We start from the raw sequence: 19,030 nt of genomic DNA on the forward strand, positions 1-19,030 counted from the left end.
GTGAGGAGGTCCAGCCCCGCCGCAGGGGGAGGGGCCCCTCCGGAGCCCTTGCCCGCCGTGGCCCCTCCCCTCCAGGAGCCGGGCAGGAGTCCCCGGCACTGATTGGGCGGCGCCGCGGGCGGCGGAGCCGGACCAATGAGCGAGGGCCGGGCGCGGCGGCGAGCGAGGGAGGGAGCGCTGTCTGGAGGAGCGGCGCCGGCAGTCTGAGCTCCGCGATCCCAGCCCTGGCGAGGCGGGTGGGGCGGGGCGCGAGCCGCGGGAGCGAGCCTGGTCGCCCGCCGGGCCGCGGAGACTGTCGCCGGGCGCCGAGGTAGGGGTCGGTGGGGAGGGGACCAGGGGCAGGGAGCGGGAGGGGACGAACACCTGAACGTCTGCTCGGCGGAGCCTGCAGGGAAGAGGGACGGTCTATGAGGCCGCGTCTAACGAGGGCAGCTGGGACCGCATCGGTGCGGGGATCCTTCCCCCTTTTGGGGGGCCGGATCTACTGGGTGCTTTCCGGAGCCTGCTTCTGTCGGCGCCGGCAGCCGGGACCGCATCTATGCGGGCGCCCCGCCGTCTGCGTCCCTTCCCCAGCTCTAGTCTGCGGGAGTGCGTTCATAACCCGGCGCACTACCCACCCCCGCCCCAGCTGTGGGTGGGAGGCCGTATCTATGCGGAGTGGGCCCAGATCTGTGCACCCACGTGTGGATCTGCGCTGAGTGCTCCTCCTACACGGCCCTCCGCCGAGTCTTCCTGCAAGAGCTGGGGAGAGGCGGAGAGGGGGTGGATGAATGGGACAGATGTGGCGGGTGGCTTTAGCTGCGCAGTCCTCCCCTGGATGGAGCGGGGTGGAGGGGAGCGGCGAAAGCGGGCGCTGCGGCCTCAGGGGCCTGATAGGCACAGAACTGGTGGCTGGAAGGGTGCACACGTGCGCAGGGACCTGTGTGTGGTGTTTGGAGGTGGGTGTGTGTGTCACGTGGACACGAGTGTGCCTGTGTGTGTGAGGGGAGTGCATGACTGGATGGAGTGGTGTGTGAGGGCCGATCACATGGACGTGGACGTCGGCGTGCGCCTATCTGGGGAGGCGTCTGTGTGTGCCTTGAGGGTACAGAGGTGTGTAGAAAAGGTTGTGTCCCAGGTCACAGGACTATGTCTTGGTGGGTGCATATGCGGCTGTGTATCTGCCAAATGGGCTGGGGAGTTGGGAGGAGCACGCAGCTTGTGTCCTTGAGGATGCACTGGCCCCCACACGGCCCTCACTCCTCATTCGGCAGATACAGATTGAACACCCACTGTGTGTCAGACTGTGTCCTAGGCCCACAGACTCTGGGGACCTCTACCTCCTCCTTCGCCTCTCTCTCTCAGTACCCACAGCAGGCAGGGGGATCATTTTAAACCTCATCCAACTGAGTCATTCCCCTGCTCAAAAGCATCTTCCGGTTTTTGAGGCCTCCTGGTCTCTGTCCACGAACCCCTCCAAGGCCAAGCCCTGAGTCTCAGCCAGAAAATGGCTTTCTGTCATGCATAGTGAGAACTTCCATCCACTCCCCCTCTGAAATCCTTACTCAGTGGTCATGAAAGAGCTTACATACCACCTCCTCCAGGAAGCCATCCCTGGGACCAGGCACGGCAAATGGCTGGGCCCTCTCCTCTGGGTGTAACTCTGCTCGCCTGGGTACCTCTCACATGCAGAATCCCGGTCCAGCAACATTAGCCTTCTTGCTGTTCCTCAGACAGTGCGAGCACCATCCCACCTCACAGCCTTTGCAGTGGCCGGTTTCTCTGCCAGAAATGCCCTTCCCAGATGTGCACACTGCTTGCTCCCTCACTTTCTTCAGATTCTACTCAAATCCTGCAGAAAGGCCTTTCTGACCACACTGTAAATAGTACCCCCCCCAGCCCCTCACTCTTGATCCCCCTTACATGACTGTATTTTTCTCCATTGCACATACCACTTGACATATCATCTGTTAATTATTGCCTTTCTGGTTTGTTGCTTCTTGTCCTAACTAGAAATTAAACTGCATGAAAGCATGGACTTTATGGTTCACTGCTTTATCTCCCAACACCTAGCACAGTCCCTGGACACATATATAGCAGGTACTTATTGAATATTTGTTGCATGAATGAGTGACTCTGGATTTGGATCCCAGAAGTCTGTGTCTCTGGCTGTTCCCTAGCCTTTGAGCCCCCAGTATGAGGCTAGGTCTCCTCCTCTTCTGTCCTCCAGATTCCAAGTTCCTGGAAGGCCAGGTGTGGGAGAACTGTGACCATATTTGCATGTTAGAAATCTTCCCTCTAGCGACTGATGTGGAGGAGGGCTTGGGGTGGGTTCAGGGTATGAGCCTGGAGGTGGGGAGACTGTGTGGCAGAAGCAGTGGGAAAGAAAAGCAGAGATCTAAATCCTGATTTTGTAAGGGGTCCGACTTAGTAACCTCACCCAGCAGTGGGGAGACGAAGGAGGGCTCCTGGAGGAGGAGATATCTGAGCTATCCTCCAGCAGCAAAATAGAGGGAGGTGTGTTCCTGGCAGAAGGCACAACTTGTACAAAGCCCTGGCAGCGGAACAGAGTCTGCAGTTTGGGAAGCCGCGAGTGGTGTGGTGAAGCCAGAGGAGAGAGTAAGTGTGGGGCTAAGGGAGCAAGGATGAGCAAAAGGGAGAAGATGGGTGATACGGAGGGCTCCCGGGTTTCTGGAGAATTGGGAGGATGATGGCATCCACCTCTGCGACAGGCACAGAGGAAGAGCAGACTTGGGGGAAGTGCCAAGTGCAATGGGGACTCTGTGGGTCTGAAACGCCCAGGAACATTGCAGGAAGGAGGCAGCTGGCTGGAAAGAATGGGGCTGGAGGTGCAGACCTGGTGTGGAAGATGAGGAGGGGCAGAGATAGAAGGTGATGCCTGGAGACCATCAGCCAAGATGTGCTGAGGAAGCACTGAGGGTTGCCGTGCGAAATTGGGTGCAGGTCCCACCTCAGTGCTTGGGGCTTCTCCGGGGATGATGGGAGGGGGCATCCTCACGGTAGGCATCCTCAAGCATGACTTGGCACTAGATGCCTGGGCCTCCCTCAAGGAGGACTGAGTCATCCCGGGCGGAGGCAGGAACTGCAGAGGGCACCCGTTGCCAGGGCCATCCAGACACTTGTCAGGAGCATAAACACGGCTCCTGTGAGGCAGCCTGGCGATGTCAGGGCCACCTTCTGAGTCTGGCCTGGGTGGCCTGACCACCTCCTTGCAGCTTTCCTTTCTGGGCAGTGTTTGGATGGCCAGGGCCGTGTCTTCTCTGCCTGCGTGGTGGCTGCTCAACCTAGCCCTGAGATTCTCAGCAGCCTTCCAGAACTCACAGTGAGGTCTGAGTGGTGCCTGAAGTCATCCCAAGAGGGGCTGCTCGAACATTTGGACAAAGGCGGGATCTGCCTGCTCTCTGGTACTCTGGGTCTCGTCTGAGAGACCCAGGTGGACGGGGAACATCCTGAGGAGGAAGCCAGGCCAAGTAGGCATCTGGGGCCAGGGTCTGCATGTTGGAAGTAGCCAGATGCCTGGGGGTGGGGGGATTCCCTGAGGGGTTTATGTGCCAGGCCCTCCTGGAGCCAGGGGGCAGATATGGGGTTGTACATTGTACATCAAGGCTCTCTCTCAGCGGCTTCTACATGTAGATACATCTTCAGGCACAAATTGCTTCTCTAGCCACAATCTCATCTATTTCTATAGCCCTGGGAGTTGGCAGGATGGCAGCCTCTTGTCTGATTCACATATGAGGAAACTGAGGCTCCAAGAGTCTCAATGACTTTTCCAAGGCAACATGACCCAAGTCTGGGAGGACAGGATTACAGTAGCTTTTCCCAGTGAGAGAGGGCCTGAGTTTAGTCACTCTTGGCTACCAGACTAAGCTGGTTCCTGGGGGACTCTCCGTGCCCATAGAGTCCTTGCTGGGCCTTGGACCTCAGTCCTAGCCTGTCTGTCCTTTTGTTTTGTTTTGTTTTAAGTTTATTTTGACAGAGAGACAAGCGAGCATGGGTGTGCTTGTGCTCACACAGAAGTGGGGGAGGGGCAGAGAGCAAGAGGGGGAGAGAGAGAATCCCAAGCAGGCTCTGTACTGTCAGCACAGAGACCGACATGGGGCTCAAACTCACGAACTGGGAGATCATGACCTGAGCCCAAGTCAGACACTTAACAACTGAGACACCCAGGCGCCCATGTCTGTCCTTCTATTTGCCCACATAGCCCCCATTTGCCTCCACAGTCAGTTGCAATAAAGTGACTACTGAGGCCTCAGCTTGGGGAGGGCCTTGAGAGACCTTCTCGGTGGCCCCTCAGAGAGGGGTGGTGCCTGCCCAGGACACACAGCCCAGCCTGGTGGACAGGTGACCGTGTGGGAAGTTCAGACTTGACCTTCTAAGATCAGGTTCCCATGGTCCCCATGCAGCCACCGCCCCCCACCCCAATTCTGGAGCACGCGTACACGAGGACCTAAAGGCACCCAGTGCACATTAACACATTTATCCACCTGTGTAGAGTTCTATCTCCATCCAGATGGGCTTCTATGTGTGGACTCCCTCCCCACCCACCCCAGACATACACATGACCCCGGCCCACATCCCTGCCCGTACAAGTTCTCTCACATGTGGCCGCACATTCTCTCACGTGTGGACACATGCCGTCAGATGCATAGCCTCAGGTGCCAGGCGCCGTTGCCCGGACATGAGGCTGGAACCTGGGGCCTCCCCAGTGCCTCCTGCGCAGACATGCTTAGTCACCTGAATTTGATCCAGGGAGGAGGGAGGGTGGAGGGCCTGACGTCAGCCCTCATAGCCGCCTTGTGCCGCCTGCACATCCATCTGGGCCACAGCGTGTCCTAGGCAATCACAACAACAGCAGCACAACAACTCACTTTTACGGAGCTTCCGCAGTGACAGGCTCAGTTCTGAGACCGGTACGGACAGGATTCACACATTTATGCCTCACAACTACCCAGGGAGGTGAGACTGCTATTAGCCCCATTCTGTAGATGAGGAAAACTGGGGCACAGAGGTGAAGTCACCTGCCTGTGGACCCAGACCAGGAAGAGATGGGGCCAGCAGCCTGGCATCAGAGCCTGGACCCTTAACCAGGTAATAGGGCCCCAGGGTGGAGCAGAAAGACTTCTGCCTTGGCTTTCTGTGTGAGCCCTTCCCTGGCCCTTGCTGGACCTCACTTTCCCCTCGAGAAAAGAAAAGGAAGGGCATTAGAGGAAGCTGGCTTCCTGCTGGGATAACAGCCTCAGGGAAATCATATGCAAATTTTATGGGCCCGGGCCACCTGTGGCCGCTGCTCTTCAGGGGGCTGCAGACCTAGAGCCTGAGCTCCTGACATTGATTCATTCCCTACGACAGACTGGGGCCCCGGGCTTGTTGGGGTCCCGTTTCTGACGCTGCTTTCCCGTGTCGACTGGGGACAGCGCTCTAATGATCCCTATGGCTACCCCTCGTTCATTCAACACACATTTATTGAGCTTCTACCATGTGCCAGGCACTGCTGCAGATCCCGATGATCTCATGGAGACGAGGCAGACAAGAGCCCTCATCTATGGACTTTATATTCTAGTAGGAGGAAAGAGGCCTACAGGGTGAGGGTGACGGGCAACAGAGTGGGCCATCTACACGGAGTGGGCTAGGCCAGCCAAGCTTGGAGGGCTCCTTTCATCCTTGGCTTCCTCCTTCCCACAAGTGGCCTGGTTCCTGAAGCCTCCCTGATACTTCCTTCAATTGCATACACTGTCCCTCTCATCTTTTCCAGGGAGGACCCCTTAACGCTTCATCCCTACTCACCTTCCTCACCTCCTTCAGAGAGGCCTTCCTGATGTTCCAGTGCTACCTGCCTCCCTCACCTCCTCCAGGGAAGTCTCCCTGATGTTCCAGTCCTACTCATTCTCTCACTTCTTCCAGGGAGGCATCCTTGATTCTCTGGGCTCACCAACTGCTTCCTCATTCCTCTAGGTCCAACCTTCATGTCTTTTCCTATTGCCAGTCTGGATTCCCTTCCCCCTTCCTTTCTGCATGTCAGCATCAGCGATACCACCTCTGGGTTTCCACTCATTCAGCGCACCGTACCAAGCACAGGGCTTCTGGATGACACCCTTGCCCACAGTCCATCTCTAAGCCTTGCATTGGCCCTAGGGAATCTGGGAAGATCCTGCGTCCATGGTACAGATGGAGAGGCTGAGGCTCAGACTCAGGAAGGAGCCCACCCAGGATGCCACAGTAGGCTGACAGGCAGGATTAGAACCCAGCCCAGGCTCCTCTGTGGCCAGTGGGCTCCAGTGAGCCCTACCTGCTTGACATCTCTCAAAGCAAGATGATGGGGGCACAAGGGGTGACTTATGTTCTTAAAGTCACTGTGTGGGTAGAGAGGAGGTTACCACCAAACAGGAAGGGCAGAGGGTCAGGAGTCCACTCACTTCCTTTTCCTGAGAAGATGCTGAGTCTGGCCCAGGAAGGGGGAAGGGCACTGGGCTGGAGTGGGGCCACTGCTCAGCCTAGAGCAGATCAGAGATGGAGGCCCAGTCTGAGGGTCAGGGTTTAGCCTGGGGTCAGGGTTCAGCCCAGGGTTGTGGTAGAAGGTGAGGGCTGGGTTAGAGGTCAATTTGGGGTTCAAGCTGGGGTCAGCCTTTGGCCCCGAGCCTGGTTTGGGGCTCAGAATGTAGTGGGGTCAGGGTGGGTGTAAGGTCAGGCCATGGAGAACATCTCAGTCTGAGTAGCTGTGACAAATATTTGGGGCACACAAATAAACTGGAAGGAAAAACCAGGAAAAATAAGGAGTGACCTTTTAAATATTTATTTTTGAGAGAGAGAGAAAAAGAGAGTGTGTGCACATGAGCAAGGAAGGGGCAGAGAGAGAGAATCCCAAGTAGGCTCCTCACTGTTAGCACAGAGCCCCAAGTGGGGCTCGGACTCACAAACTGTGAGATTATGACCTGAGCCAAAGTTGGACACTTAATCAACTGAGCCACCCAGGCACCCCGGGAGTGACCTTTTAGTTTAGTGAATTCTCTCTTGACAGCCACCAAAGCAGCAGCCCCTCCCCTAAAGGACCCTCTCCTAGGCTTCAGGCTCTGCTGAGGCAGGGAAGGGAGTAATGGGGGATGGGAAACTCGCTCTGTGGTCCTGGAGAGGCCTTCCTGGAGGGTAAGTGACTGGTTTGGAGTATCAGGGAGGCCTGTGCATTACCAGTGCCCAGCTCAGCTTCCAGGCAGCAGCACTGGAATGCTCTGCAGTCCAGGGTGGGGCTGGTGACTCACTGGACTGTCTGCTGGAAGGGGCCTGAGCTGACCCTGGACTCTGTTTCTCCCATTGCTGCTGGGCCTCCAGTATTCTGCCCATGTCAGTCTGTCCTGACTCCAGAATCTCGGATTCTCCCTGCTTCCCTGTGAAGCCAGCAAGGCAGATGTGACTATGCCCATTTCACCAATGGGGATACTGAGGTCTAGAGGGCTGCTGTGCAGCAGAGCCAGATGAGTTCCTGGAACTCCTTCAGTTAGCAGGGGCAGACCTGACTTCGGATGCTGGCAACTCAGGCAGGGGAAACAGGGAGGGCAAAGTCATGAAGGTGGGACCAAAGGGCCTGGAAATCTGACCTCCTTAGTCCATGCTCAGGATTGAAGCCTTCTCTGTCCTCTTTTTTCAGGTTCCCAGTAAGGCTGCACAGAGGACCCCCTTAACTGTGGCAATGGAAGGGGGCCCAGCAGTCTGCTGCCAGGACCCTCGGGCAGAGTTGGTGGAACGAGTGGCAGCCATTGATGTGGCCCACTTGGAGGAGGCAGGTGGTGGTCCAGAGCCTGCCAGGAATGGCGTGGACCCTCCGCCAAGGACCAGAGCTGCCTCTGTGATCCCTGGTGGTGCTTCAAGACCCCCACTAGCCCGGCCCAGCCTTTCAGCCAGGAAGTTCTCCCTGCAAGAGCGGCCAGCAGGAAGCTGCCTGGAGGCCCAGGCTGGGCCTTATGCCACAGGGCCTGCCAGCCACATCTCCCCACGGGTCTGGAGGAGGCCCACCATTGAGTCCCACCATGTGGCTATCTCAGATACAGAGGTTGGTGGGGCAGAGCTAGGGGGTGCTCACAAGCTTTTAATAGTCCTAAATGAAGATGTTTTTCTTTCTGTGCCCCTGCTGCACAGCTGTTTAGGCTTTGCTTTGCATACCCCCAGAGTTGAGGAGCCTGCTACCTCACAATATGGCTCTTCCCACCAGGGAGCTCCTTCTGAGCCAATCACTGTTAAGTTCCATTCCTGTCCCTAGGCCAGGCCTCAGAAATAGGCCCTCCCCTTGTCCCCCAAGAAGTTCTCTTAGAAATTTGAAGATCGATAGTATGTCCACCCTCCCCATAACAAGTCAAACCTAGCTTTAGCCCCCACTTCTAATCCTGCTTCTTAGAGTCTCCTCTGACTCAGAAGCTGCCAGCACGCTTCCAGTCTCTGTTCTTACTTCTGCGCCTCTATCCCACTGGCTCTGTTTTCCACTTAGATCTGACAGTGAACCCTAGTACCGAGCAATCTACTGATTGCACAGGCTGAGCTTCTTATGCCTGAGCCAGGGCTGTGGTCTCCTGTCCCCAAGGCTCTCTTCATCTTTCTTGTCCATGCAGCCAAGACCTTGCATTCAGCTACTTCTATAAATACTTGCTTATGCATTTCTCACAGATTTAGGTCTCCCAGACCCCAGCATCCAGGCAGGAATCAGTGTATTTTTCCTTCACCACTTCCTAGGGAGTAAAGTACAGCCATGGCTCACCATTCATGTTTGCAGACATGAGTGTGCAAGGCCTCTTGTCCTTTTTCGTGGCATAGAGACCACCAAGTTTCCCCATCCAAACATGAGAGCTTGATGAGATGGGGGGGGGGGTCTGAGATTGAGGGGCCCAGAGCCAGGATTGGACCCTGAACAGGCTGCTGAGGTGGGATCAATACTGCCTCTGGATTAAGCTTTACCTGATGCTTCCCTTTCCCCTCCCTGCCCTCCCCCCCAGGACTGTGTGCAGCTGAACCAATACAAGCTACAGAGTGAGATTGGCAAGGTAGGACTGGGACAGGCAGTGGGGACTGTTCTCTTGAGGCTTTGGGTAGGCAGCCTATCAGGATCCTCTGCTTGGCAGTTCTTTCTCCCCTGGGAATGTAAGGCAGAGCTGGGAAGGCCCCAGCTTAGAAATGAAGAAAGTTTTGTCCTCTAGGAAATACCTAAGGTGGGGTGGGAAATGATTCTCCATTCCTGATTCCTTAGTTTTTGATGGAAGACAAAGAGGGTCTGAGGCAGCATAGAGCTGCATTGAGCCAAGCAGAGGCAATTACCAGGAACAGCAGCCCTCTTTCTGTCTGCCTGAAATGTATGCCTGCTGGTGGCCAGCTGGTGGGGGTGGAGATGGGATGAGGGGGGAGGGAGCCGGAGCTGTTCAGGCTCCCCATTCCCTGAGCTAGTCCTGGAGGAGGTTGCCCTGTCCAGGCAGGGCTGACCGGTGCCTATTTCCAGGGTGCCTACGGCGTGGTGAGACTGGCCTACAACGAAAGTGAAGACAGGCACTATGTGAGTCTGGGGAGGGGAGGGAGGTGTTGCCCCAGCCAGGCCCCAGAAGCCTGGGAGGTGGGCAGTGGCTGTGCTGGGAAGACAGAGGACAAGGCTGCCTCTAGAGGGAGTGGGCTCCTGTCCCTAAGGGAATGAAAACGGAGTAAGCTTCTTGAGAATATGCAAGCAGAGGCTGGACCTTCTGAGAGGAGAGCTCCAGAAAGGCTTGTTGGGGAAATAGGGTAAGGCTTAGATTCAGATATGGCCACCTCCTAACCCAGCTTAACCACACCTAGGCCATACTTTCAGTTCTGGTGGCAGTCACCCACTAGTGATTGGACCTCCATCCACATGTAACCAGCCTGTTCTAGCTCCTGGTGGCTGCACACAAATGACATTTCTACCCCTCCCTCCTCAGGCAATGAAAGTTCTTTCCAAAAAGAAGTTACTGAAGCAGTATGGCTTTCCACGTATGTATCTATTGGGTCCTATGCTTGGGAGCTCCCTGCTTGGGGGCAGAAGAGGAGGACACCTCAGTCCCTCACTATTTTTGTTAGGACTGGGGGTAGAGGTGGGGAAAGCATGAGCAAAGGCTTGGTAGTGGGGATGTGTTTGGTGGGTTGGGGACAAGACCATTGCAAGATTCTTGCTTGAGGCTGGTTGTGGGGCCAAGGTGAGGCCCAGCCTCCTGCAATAGGGGCTCGACTCCCCTTCTTGGTCACAGGTCGCCCTCCCCCAAGGGGGTCCCAAGCTACCCAAGGAGGACCAGCCAAGCAGCTGCTGCCACTGGAGCGAGTGTACCAGGAGATTGCCATCTTGAAGAAGCTGGACCATGTGAATGTGGTCAAGCTGATTGAGGTAGGAGGCAGTGGTGAGTGGGTGGGAACTCAAGTCCTGTGAAGAAACCTGTGGTGCTTGGGAACACTCAGCACAGACCTAGGGTTCCCACCAGATACTCCTCCCAAAGTATCTGTGGCTAAGGCCTCCAAAGACAGAGCTAGACTTGGGGTGGCAGCTATAGGGAGGCTTTAGGGTTCAGTTCAGGCTGGTCTGCAATATTCTCAAGGTCTCAGTGAGGATAAGGGGCTGCCCAGAAGCAAGAAGTGAGCCCCCAGTCATGGCAGGAGGAGAGAACAGCTGGATGTCACTTGGTGGGCCAGGGTTGGGGGTCAGTGATTTTCGAGGCCTCATCTGTCTGGGGCCTACATAGTTCCTGCTCCATTGTCCAGGGAGGCTGCACAGCATACTGGGGGTCCTCAAGCCCTACCACCATGTCTGTTCCCTCTGACTAGGTTTTGGACGACCCAGCTGAGGACAATCTCTATTTAGGTGAGTGACCCAGCTCTTCCCAAAGCAGCTTACCTAGGGTCAGTCCAAGGGCTCCCCAGGGACACATGTGACCTTCAAATGGGCTGTATGAGCATGTTCTCAAGCCCTGGATTCCCTTGCCCAGCCCTGCCAATCCAAACTTAGAATACCCACATAGATTCAATAAATATTCCCAAGCTCCCACTCCACTGATCAGAGAGACAGTGGATCAAGTACGTGCAGGAAGCAGGCTATGTGATATGGGTTCCCAGACCCTGTATGATAGCTCTGTGCCTCAGTTTCCTCACCTGTAAAATGGGGGATAATATATCTAACTCATAGGGTTGATATGAGGAGTAAATGAGTCATTATATACAAGATTGTTATTAATGTTGTTATTTAAGTTCATGGTGCCTGATTCATGAGTTTAGAGGCCCTCCAGAAACGGGACAGAAAAAACACTGGGCTTAGAAATTAAGGTCAAGGCTTTAGTCTTCACTCCCTGTCCTACTTGCCTATCTGCTGTGACCCTCAGGGAAATTCCTGCCCCTTCTGCAAGCCTCAGTTACCCACCTCCTTCCCAAGAAAGGAATCCATGGTGAATCAGGATGAGGCAGATCCATAGTAGACCAAAGTAGACCATACTTTCACCCATTTATTTCCTCTGATACCCTGGGACCCTTGTCCCATCCATCCTGCAAGTATGCCTGGATGCCTGACCCTCTCCTACTTTCCAGAACAGGGAGGGACCTTGGCATCACCTGCTTTGCAAGCCTGGCTGCATCTTACTTACTTTACTTTTCTTTTCTTTTCTTTCAGTGTTTGACCTCCTGAGAAAGGGGTGAGTTCCCCATCCCAATCAGGCAGGTCAAGTCTAATCCAGGCCTTCTTTTCCCTCCCTGTGCCCTTAGTCCCAGGGTCAGCTACTCTAGGAGAAAGCGGAGACCCAGGCCCTGCCCTTGGGGAGCTCTGATCTGGGGGGAAATGAGAGACAAATAGGGCAATTCTTTGAAGTCTGCTGAGGGTCAGTGAGGCTGGAATATTCAGAGTTCTCTGGAAGAGGGGGTGGGTTTTGAGCCAGGCCTTGAAGAACTGGAAAGATTTTGAGGGAGGAGTGGGAGAAGAAAGGAGTGTTTCTCAAGCAAATATGTAGAGATGGGGCTCTCACCTGGATTCAAATCACAAAGAGTTCTTTCAGCTTTACAAGTTTATGAGTTGGGTGGGTGGGACTCCATTTGCTCCCATTTACAAGAGGGGAAGCTGAGGTTCAGAGGGGGTAAGTGGCTTGTCCAAGGTCACACACTGAGTCTAATTCATGTCTGCTCTATTTGGCCTTCTCACAGTATTAGCAAAGCAGCAGACTTGGGGTAGTGGGCATAGGCCTGGGTGGACCATAGGCCCTAACTGTCAAGACCTTAAATACAGGGTATGGCTTGTGATTGCCTCTCTGTGGGGAGGAGGGGGCTGGGAGTAGTATCCCTTTAAGACTCAGAGCTTTTCAAACGTTTTTGACCTTCATCGAAGTAAGAAATATAAGTTTCACATTGTCATCCATCTCTGTAATTGAAACCAAAGTTTTACAAAACATTACATGTCTTTATCACATATGATGTACTCTGATAAATTCTACTTCATTAGAAATTTTTAAAAAAGCATTAGTCAACCACTAAATTAATTTCATGACCCTCTGTTAGGTCTGGACCTACAGTTTGAAAAACACTGCGGTAAATGGCATCTTTGCAACAGTTTGGTTATAGAGAAGTACTTAGTAGAAGGAATACCAAGCCAATCAGAAATTAAGATAAAGCTAATTTGAAATTATAATGATTGTAAGGGGATATTTGTGTCTATGTGTTTTCAATGTTTCATCATATGGGAGAAAAAGCTAATGTCTTGAGTTCTGGGGAGGTGTTTGAGCATAGAGGGCTCCCGGGAAGTCCTGAGGGGCCTAAATGGCCCAGCCCCTGTCTCCCTACCAGCTGTCTGCTTTTACTCGTTATGATTCAGCTGAACACCCCTCCTCCTCCCCTCCCTTTCTGTAGGCCGGTCATGGAGGTGCCCAGCGACAAGCCCTTCCCCGAAGAGCAAGCTCGCCTCTACTTGCGGGACGTCATCTTGGGCCTTGAGTACTGTGAGCGAGGGTCTGCTTGCCCCTTGGAACGGGGGACGGGGTTGGGGGCGGGGGGGGGGGGGGGTGTGGCGGGCACCGGAAGGGTAGAGCCCGGGCTGAACTAGCTCTTAGCAGTCCTATCAGTCAGCGCTGATCTACCAATCAGCTTCGTTTGGGGGCGTGGTGTGGACTGTGGGAGGGGCCAGAACCTCCCGGATTGGAAAAGGGAAGGGAGTGGTGGCGGGTTTCGCTGGGTTTGCACCAGGTTGTTCAAGTGGAGCTGCGCCTTGGGTGTTCTCTGTATCTCTTCTGCTGAGTTATTAGTCAAGCTTAACCTTTCCGCAGGGCCTCAAGAGATATAGGAAGGAAGAGATTTATGTCCAGCTGCCTAAAGAATAGTCTGTCATGTCATGCGTCCTGTAGATGAGGAAGGGTGGGTTTACTGTGAGGGCTCAAAGGTGATGAGAGCTCAGGAGGGAGGATGTTAGCTTAGCCTCTGTCCCTGGAATTCACTTATTTACTCATTCATTTACTTCTTTTTTTTTCACTTGCTTCTTTCATATATGAGTACCTACTAAGCGCCAGCTAGACGCCAGGAGATTGACAAAGACCCAAATGTGACCTCGAGAATCTCAGTGTAGCAGAAGGAACAGAAACCTAAGCAGGCAGATACAGTGCAGTGCTGGCTAAGGCTGGGGTGGCACAGGGCTGTCAGATACTGAAGGGAGGCTTCCCAGAGGAGACTATTTGTGACCAGGATCCTTAAGGATAAGTAGGAGTTCATCGGCCAGGCTTGAGGGATGGATGGGAGAGAGTATGTCAAGCAGAGAGAACTGCATAGCAGGGGCACAGAGGGGAGTGGACATGTTCTATTTAAGAATGGGGAGACGTAAAATCTGGTTGAAGCATGGGGTGGAGAGTGGTGAAACACAAAGCTGGAAAGCTACTCAGGCCATACCAGGAGGGCTGGGAATACCTCCACAGAGGACTTTCATGACTTCATTCTGTCAGCATTGTAAACCGCTGAGGGCTTTGAGAAGGGAGGGGCATGATAGGATTTGCATCTCAGAAAGCTCGGCAGCTGTGTAGTGGCTGAATGAAGGGCAAGAGGTGAGGAAGGAGGCTTTTTCTACAGCCCAAACGACAGATGGTGAGGCCTGGATTAGGGCAGTGGCAGTGGGGAGGAGACATGAAGGAGGTGAGGGGGGGCAGCACTGGATGACTGGCTGGTCATGGGGAGGGGAGGTTCCTCAGACATTGAGGGTTCTGGCCTGGTTTGGGGAACAGGAGTGGTGCCCATCTCTCTCAAATCTTAGCTGGATTTATCAGGAGCATATTCTCTTCCTAGGGGAACAGGGTGAGGACCTATCTGAGGTATCAGATACCAGGATTGTCTTTATCTCATTTGAGCCACTCCACTGCCCTCTAATACTCTCTTTGCACATATGGGGAAACTGAGGCACACAGAGAGGAGGGCTTTGCAGAAACTCTCTATCAAGGGTTTAGAGTTATGGGAAGGGGGCATTTCACCCTGGGTGTGATGAGTGGTGGGCACAACCCTGTACCAGGTTGGCTTCCACCCCTTCCTGTCCTGGGCCCTTCTCTTCAGCTCAGTGCCTTTTGTTTCCCATCCTCTGTTTCCCCCATCCCAAAACAAGCTAATCCCATCTGGCTTTGGAGTAAAGTCTTGTCAAGACCCAGCTAATCACAGTGAAGGGCTTCCCAGAGCCCACTGGTCAGAACCACAGGTTGGACAGGCAGATGAATGGAGGCATCAGGTGCTGAAGACCTTCCTTGTCATTCTGGTCCTCAGAAGGGAAGATGAAGGCTGCCTGGGGAAGGCTCCATGGTCAGGGGGCCCAGACCTGATTCTTGTAGATGGGGCAAGTATAGCAATGCAGGTATGAGAAGCAGTCACATCTGGAATATATCTTAGAAGTTGAGCCCATAGGACTTGTTGATTGAATAGGATGTGGTGTCTGAAAGAGAGAGGAGTTGGAGATGATCCTGAGGTTTTTGGCCTGAGCAACTGGTAATGTGCCATTAACCCGATAGGAAAGACTAGAGGAGAAGCAGAGGTCTTCTGTTTTGTTTGTCTGGTGAGGGATGGGGAGGGGGTTGCAGACAGTGCAATCAAGTTCTGAATTAGATGTGTTGTTGAGAAATTTTGAGAAATATATTAGATGTCTGCCGGATATCCATGTGGATAAATATCCCGGAGTTCAGGGGAGAGGCCAGGGTTTGAGATAAGAATTTGAGACCACTTTCCGTGGTCAAATACACAGTCTCTTGAGCCTCTGCACTCTGATGGGTATGTGTCAAATCTCTTGAGTGCATCAGGCACATAAGAGGCAGTCACTAGAGGATCATTGGTTTCGTAGTTATTGTTGTGTGACACTCACTCCCTTTGCCCTTCATCTCCGCCTCTCCTCTCTTCTTTCCTCCTGCCCTTTCCATCTTCCCTCCTCTCCAACATCTTGGGGACTGCTGATCCAGAGGAAAGTATTTGCTGAGGTAGAGCCCATAAGTGGGTGACTGTGGGGTAGAGTCAGTGCCTTCTCTAAGCTGGGATGTCTCTGGCCATCTCAGCCTGAGCTTGCCATCTTTTCTTGGCACTGCTGAACCCAGGAAGCAAGGTGAGCTCTCAGTCCACTGGAGAAGGCTGACCCTTACCCCAGCCATGTTCATCCCAGCAGTCCCAAGGCTTGGGATGCCCTCTCCCCCTGATGCTCTTCAGCCCAGAATCCCTAAGCCGAGGCAGTACTTCTGCAGGATACCCCACTATTCCACCCTAAGTCCGAGGAGGAGGAACATTTCCGACCTGGCTGGGTGAGAGAAGAGACTGAGAAAAGGTTTTGACAGGCTTTGGGACTGCAGACAACATGGGGAGGGCCAGAGATGGCCTCTGGAGAGGCTCCCTTCCCAATTTCCTCTGACAGCCCCTTCAGCAACAAGGTGTCTTGATTGCCACAGGGAGCACTGCACTTGGAGTCCAAAGACTCCAGTCCTAGCTCTGCTTCTGACAGCCTGGACTGGCTGTGATGTCACTACTGCATAGTGGAGCAGAGGGCCCTGAATTCTTTTGAGGTCCTCACGAGATGAGTGTGTGCATGGGCTAGGATAGCCCCGCTCCTTCTCACCTAGAGCTTAAGATGGGCTTCCCTGGCCAGGCGAGGGCAGGTGGGGGGGGGGGGTTCCAGGCAGTGGCCCCCCAGGCCAGCACTCAAGCTGCCTCTTTCTGCAGTGCACTGCCAGAAGATCATCCACCGGGACATCAAGCCGTCCAACCTGCTCCTGGGCGATGATGGGCATGTGAAAATTGCCGACTTTGGCGTCAGCAACCAGTTTGAGGGGAACGACGCTCAGCTGTCCAGCACTGCTGGGACTCCAGCGTTCATGGCCCCCGAAGCCATTTCTGATTCCGGCCAGAGCTTCAGTGGGAAGGTGGCTTCTAGGACCTAGGCTGAGTTGGCATTCAGGTGGAGGGGTGGAATGGTTTGCAGTGGAGCCTCATTTCCAACCTGAGGGTATCAGAGTCCTTATGTCTCAGGCGCGAACACTGAACACAGTCCTCTCCTTCCTGTTTGCCTCCTGAAGTCTGAGAAACTCCCCATCTTTGGCTTCCTGTCATTTTCCAGCAGGATGGCCCCGGGTCTCCACTGCAGATATTTCCTGCCAGCTTCTCTGTACGGAGCACCGGGCTGGGCTGTGGAACAGACAGAGCCCAGATGGCCCAGTTCTCTGTCCTTCTGGAGATGGTGAAAAGAACAGGAGAGCTCATGTTTGGGAAGAAGTTGGAGCTTCCTCTCAGACTTTTTGGAGACGGCAGGGTTTGAACTAGGCCTTGAAGAATGGGGAGGATTTGAGCATGAGATGGAGACCACAGAATGTACAAGAGCACTGAGGAGCATTGGGAAGGGGGCATGATGGGTCTTGGGCAGAGTTTAGAAGGCCTTGAAGTTTGTGCTTCCTCCTAACTGACAGAGGCGGTGGGCAAAGCTTTCTGAGCAGAGGGCTGCGGTTCCGTCTGTTCCCCTGGCCACATGCCTGTTCCCACCTGTGGAGTGCTGGCTGCCTCACTGTGCCTCTGCCAGGGAGCCGATGGTCAGGAGGCATTTGGACATGTGTGTGGGTGTGGAGCTCAAGAGAGGTCAGGGATGTAGATAGAGATTGTTTTCAAGAATTTCTAATTTTGATGTAATTCCAAATTTACAAAAAATTACAACAATAATACAAAAAAAAAACCCTCCCATGTATCTTTTTACCTATGTCACCAATTATTGACATTTTATCCCATTTACCTTTTCACCGTCTCTCCCTATATTTGTTATACACGTATTGCATTTTTCTGAACTGCACGAGAGTTAAGTTGGAGACCTTACCCTCCTTTATCACAGTATAGTTTGGCAGGTATTTTCTAAGAACAAGGACATTCTCTTACATAACCTCAGTACAATTATTAAAATTAGGAAACTAATCATTGATAAAAGACTGTTATCTAATCGACCTTATTCAGATTTCATCAGTTGTCTGGATACTGTTCTTTAATGCCTTTTTTTTTTTTTTCTGGTCTAAGATCTGATTCAAAGTTAGTCACTGCGTTCACTTGTCACATCTCTTTGGGGTCCCTTCATCTGGAAGAGTTCCTCAGCCTTTCTTTGTCTATTCTGACCTTGACATTTTTGAAGAGAACAGTCCTGTTACTTTGCAGAATGATATCAGTTTGCATTCGTCTGGCGTTCCCTGGTTGGATTCAGATTGAATCATCTGTGGCAGGAATATGTAGGTAGACATTTGAGAATCATTCACATAGGAGAGAAAGTGGAAACCAGGAGAGGAGGTGGGGTTCCAGAGGGGGAAGATGTAGAGAGAGCACATGTTAGAACCCAGGATATGGGGGAGCCGTGAGGAGCTGTGGAGGTGGCCAAGGGCCAGGGCCTTGGGGTGGGCAGGGGCTGTTTCTGGTGTCAGAAGGAAGGTGGATGGTGGCTTCTCCAATGGAATATCGGGAAAAGGGATGACGAGCTAATTTAGTGAGTATAAGGTCAATACATAGCATGGTTTCTGGGGTGCATCTGTGTCACAGGTATAGCAATGTGACCCTGTAGGTGAAGGAAGTTTTGCACCTATTGAGTTGGAACTGTATCTGGTTTGGGTCTGTGACAAGGGGACATGGAAACCCTGAGAGGCTGGGACCTTGTTCTTGTCAGCCCTGTGTCCCTAGTGCTCAGCACAGGTCAGGCATGGAACGAGTGCCTGGGAGTGTTTGTTGAGTGAATGTATGACTGAGGAAGGAGGTTCCCAGCATGCCCTCTCCCATAGCCCATGGGAGCTAGGTGAGCAAGGGGTGTTGGTTCCTTTTGGGGAACTGATGCGAGCTGTTTCTTCCTAGGCCTTGGACGTGTGGGCCACTGGGGTCACATTATACTGCTTTGTCTATGGCAAGGTGAGTGTTGGGTGGGCTGGCAGAGCTGGGTGGGCCCAGCCCCTTGGCGCCATGGGCGGGGCCAAGCTGAACCAGGATGAATGATAGCTGCAGGCTGTCATTTCCTTTGTGTCCTAAAGTAAAGTGACTTTTGAAAGGAGCCACCTGACCCAGAGAAGACTGAGGGAATAGAGGCCTTTTTTCTTTTTTCTCCTGACCCTTGGAAGGAGATCCATATGAAGGAGTCCCGGACAGCAGACGTCCCAATGGGAGGTGTAGATGGCGGTATTGCCATCTTCCCACCAGAGTGCTCCCTGTCCTTCTGGTCCTGATGCCATTCATTCTTTTGTTCATTCACATGTTCACTCATTCATTCATTCATTCATTCATTCTGCAAATTGTCCTTGACTCTTGCTCTGGGTCAGGATGGGCCTTGGGAACACTCAACATTGACTTAGCCAAAATCCCTGTCCACAGGTGCTCCTACTCTAGTGACTGCACTGAGAGCCAGGAGGGAATCTCAGTGAACATGTTCGCAAACTCCAAGCCCTGGGGGTGGAAGCCTTTCTGCAGGTGGCTCTATGGCCAGTGGGTACACCCAGCCTCATAGTTCCCTCAATGACTCATTTGTTCAGTTAGTGTTTCTTGAGCACCTACTGTATGCTGAGCCCTGAACAAGTTA

The 19,030-nt window shown here is 53.4% G+C and overlaps 1 protein-coding gene across 3 annotated transcripts in view; it reads left to right on the plus strand.

Moving 5' to 3' along the window:
• The first annotated feature begins 209 nt into the window (after positions 1-209).
• Positions 210-19,030, plus strand: part of CAMKK1 (calcium/calmodulin dependent protein kinase kinase 1) — a 28,440-nt gene continuing 9,619 nt past the window's right edge. For 2 of the 3 annotated variants that reach the window (XM_042966402.1, XM_042966401.1), the window contains exons 1-11: positions 210-310; positions 7,640-8,041; positions 8,976-9,023; positions 9,473-9,526; positions 9,924-9,975; positions 10,230-10,363; positions 10,798-10,834; positions 11,633-11,654; positions 12,856-12,944; positions 16,168-16,367; positions 18,316-18,369. In XM_042966402.1, the coding sequence (XP_042822336.1) occupies positions 7,682-8,041; positions 8,976-9,023; positions 9,473-9,526; positions 9,924-9,975; positions 10,230-10,363; positions 10,798-10,834; positions 11,633-11,654; positions 12,856-12,944; positions 16,168-16,367; positions 18,316-18,369 (1,050 nt within the window). In that variant the 5' untranslated portion in view covers positions 210-310; positions 7,640-7,681. The remainder of the gene's footprint in view (positions 311-7,639; positions 8,042-8,975; positions 9,024-9,472; positions 9,527-9,923; positions 9,976-10,229; positions 10,364-10,797; positions 10,835-11,632; positions 11,655-12,855; positions 12,945-16,167; positions 16,368-18,315; positions 18,370-19,030) is intronic. The other variant, XM_042966400.1, reaches the window with a different exon arrangement.

This window comes from Panthera tigris, chromosome E1, assembly GCF_018350195.1.
Source record: "Panthera tigris isolate Pti1 chromosome E1, P.tigris_Pti1_mat1.1, whole genome shotgun sequence".
Lineage (NCBI taxonomy): Eukaryota > Metazoa > Chordata > Mammalia > Carnivora > Felidae > Panthera > Panthera tigris.